At 58.8% G+C, this 1,569-nt stretch overlaps 1 protein-coding gene across 1 annotated transcript in view; it reads left to right on the plus strand.

Annotated features, from left to right (window-relative positions):
* The window catches only part of LIG1 (DNA ligase 1), a 79,096-nt gene that overhangs the window by 65,079 nt on the left and 12,448 nt on the right, over positions 1-1,569 (plus strand). Inside the window, 1 exon segment of the mRNA XM_042781232.1 lies at positions 246-415. Coding sequence (XP_042637166.1) covers positions 246-415 — 170 coding nt within the window.

Below are 1,569 nucleotides of genomic sequence, written 5' to 3' on the forward strand. Positions count from 1 at the left end.
ATGTGGAGCAGGAGACCAGCGTGGTCCCCACTTCTCCCACCCGCTGCTCCCGTTTCCCGTGGCCTCTTTCCCATGTATTCTTCCGGAAGCCAGGAATCCCGGTCCGTGGTCCGGTCCCCTCGCAGCAGCGGTCCCGGGCCTCGTGACTGGAAGTTCTCAGACACCCTGAGCCTCCCCGACACACCCCTTAACCTCCAGCAGGGGCCCCCACCGCAGGCGCTAACCTCACCTCTCGCCTTCCTCAGCTGAAGAAGGACTACCTCGAGGGAGTAGGTGACACCCTGGACCTTGTGGTGATCGGCGCCTACCTGGGCCGGGGGAAGCGGGCCGGCCGCTACGGGGGCTTCCTCCTGGCCGCCTACGACAAGGAGAGTGAGGAGTTGCAGGCCATATGCAAGGTGCAGGGCTGGGGGGGGTGGGGGGCCGGCCACAGAGGGAAGGCAAAGAGATTCCTGGGGGCACTTCCTGTCAGGCAGCTGGGGAGGGCCTGGGCCAGGGGCCTGGTGATCTCCTGGTGAAGGAATTTCTTTCCCCCCGGCTTTTACGTACTTTTTCTGACTCTGTACGTAACCCTTGCTTCATATAGAAAAACAAGCCTGTGCAGAAAGGTGCCAGTTAGGGATTGAGTTCATCTGCAGGTAACATGGCTCAAGGGAGAGAAGGTGTGTTTGTCTCTGATGTGAGAAGGCTGGAGAGGGGCGGGGCTGCAGACACCCAGGCTCCTCCCCTCAGGCTGGAGAGGGGCGGGGCTGCAGACACCCAGGCTCCTCCCCTCAGGCTGGAGAGGGGCGGGGCTGCAGACACCCTGGCTCCTCCCTTCTCCCCCACAGCCGTTTGGCTCACGTGCTTGGGGCCTCGTGGTCACACAGTGGCTGCAGGAGTTCAGCCCTCGGAGCTGGAAGGAGAGAGGCCTGAGGGCAGAGGGCGGTGGCCCGCGGAGTCAGCCTCAGGAGTCAGCCTCCGCCAGCGAAGAGCATGTACCTTTTTCGGTTTTTGATATCCTGCTGTTGCTCTGATTTTTTCGTCTGCCTTTCTGCCCTGCCAGCGCGTGGCTTTAACTGCTGTCACACGCAGTTAAGGGACCTGGCGTCGACGATAAGTAGTTTACACAGACCATGCACATGTCCATGGACATGCCTTTCAGTGCCTGCCCGAGTAGATGTGCCCTGATTTCGTGAACTCGGTTCCTGTAGCTGAACGCTGAGGCCGCTGTCAGCTCTCGTTCTTAACGCGCACCAGCCCCGCTCACGTGGTAGCCGTGAGTCCACAGTTTGTAAACACCTCCGGGCAGAAATCGGTCATCATTTGACATTATTTCAAGTAGATTTTCAAAAGTGCCATTACCAGGACAAAAGGCAGGAAGATTTTTGAGTTCCCAGTACAAAAAGCTTTTCAATCGGAATCTTGAATCAGTGGTTTGAAGATAAGCGTCTGGGTGGTACAGACAGTTCCGCGCTCAGCTACTAGCCAAAAGGTTGGCAGGTCAGATCCACCGAGAAGCACCTCGGAACACGGGCCTGGCGACCTGCTCCTGCAAGGTCACGGCCTTGGAAACCCTGTGGAGCAGTT

This window comes from Orycteropus afer, unplaced genomic scaffold (assembly GCF_000298275.1).
Source record: "Orycteropus afer afer isolate SDZICR_OR568_19922 unplaced genomic scaffold, OryAfe1.0 scaffold00099, whole genome shotgun sequence".
Lineage (NCBI taxonomy): Eukaryota > Metazoa > Chordata > Mammalia > Tubulidentata > Orycteropodidae > Orycteropus > Orycteropus afer.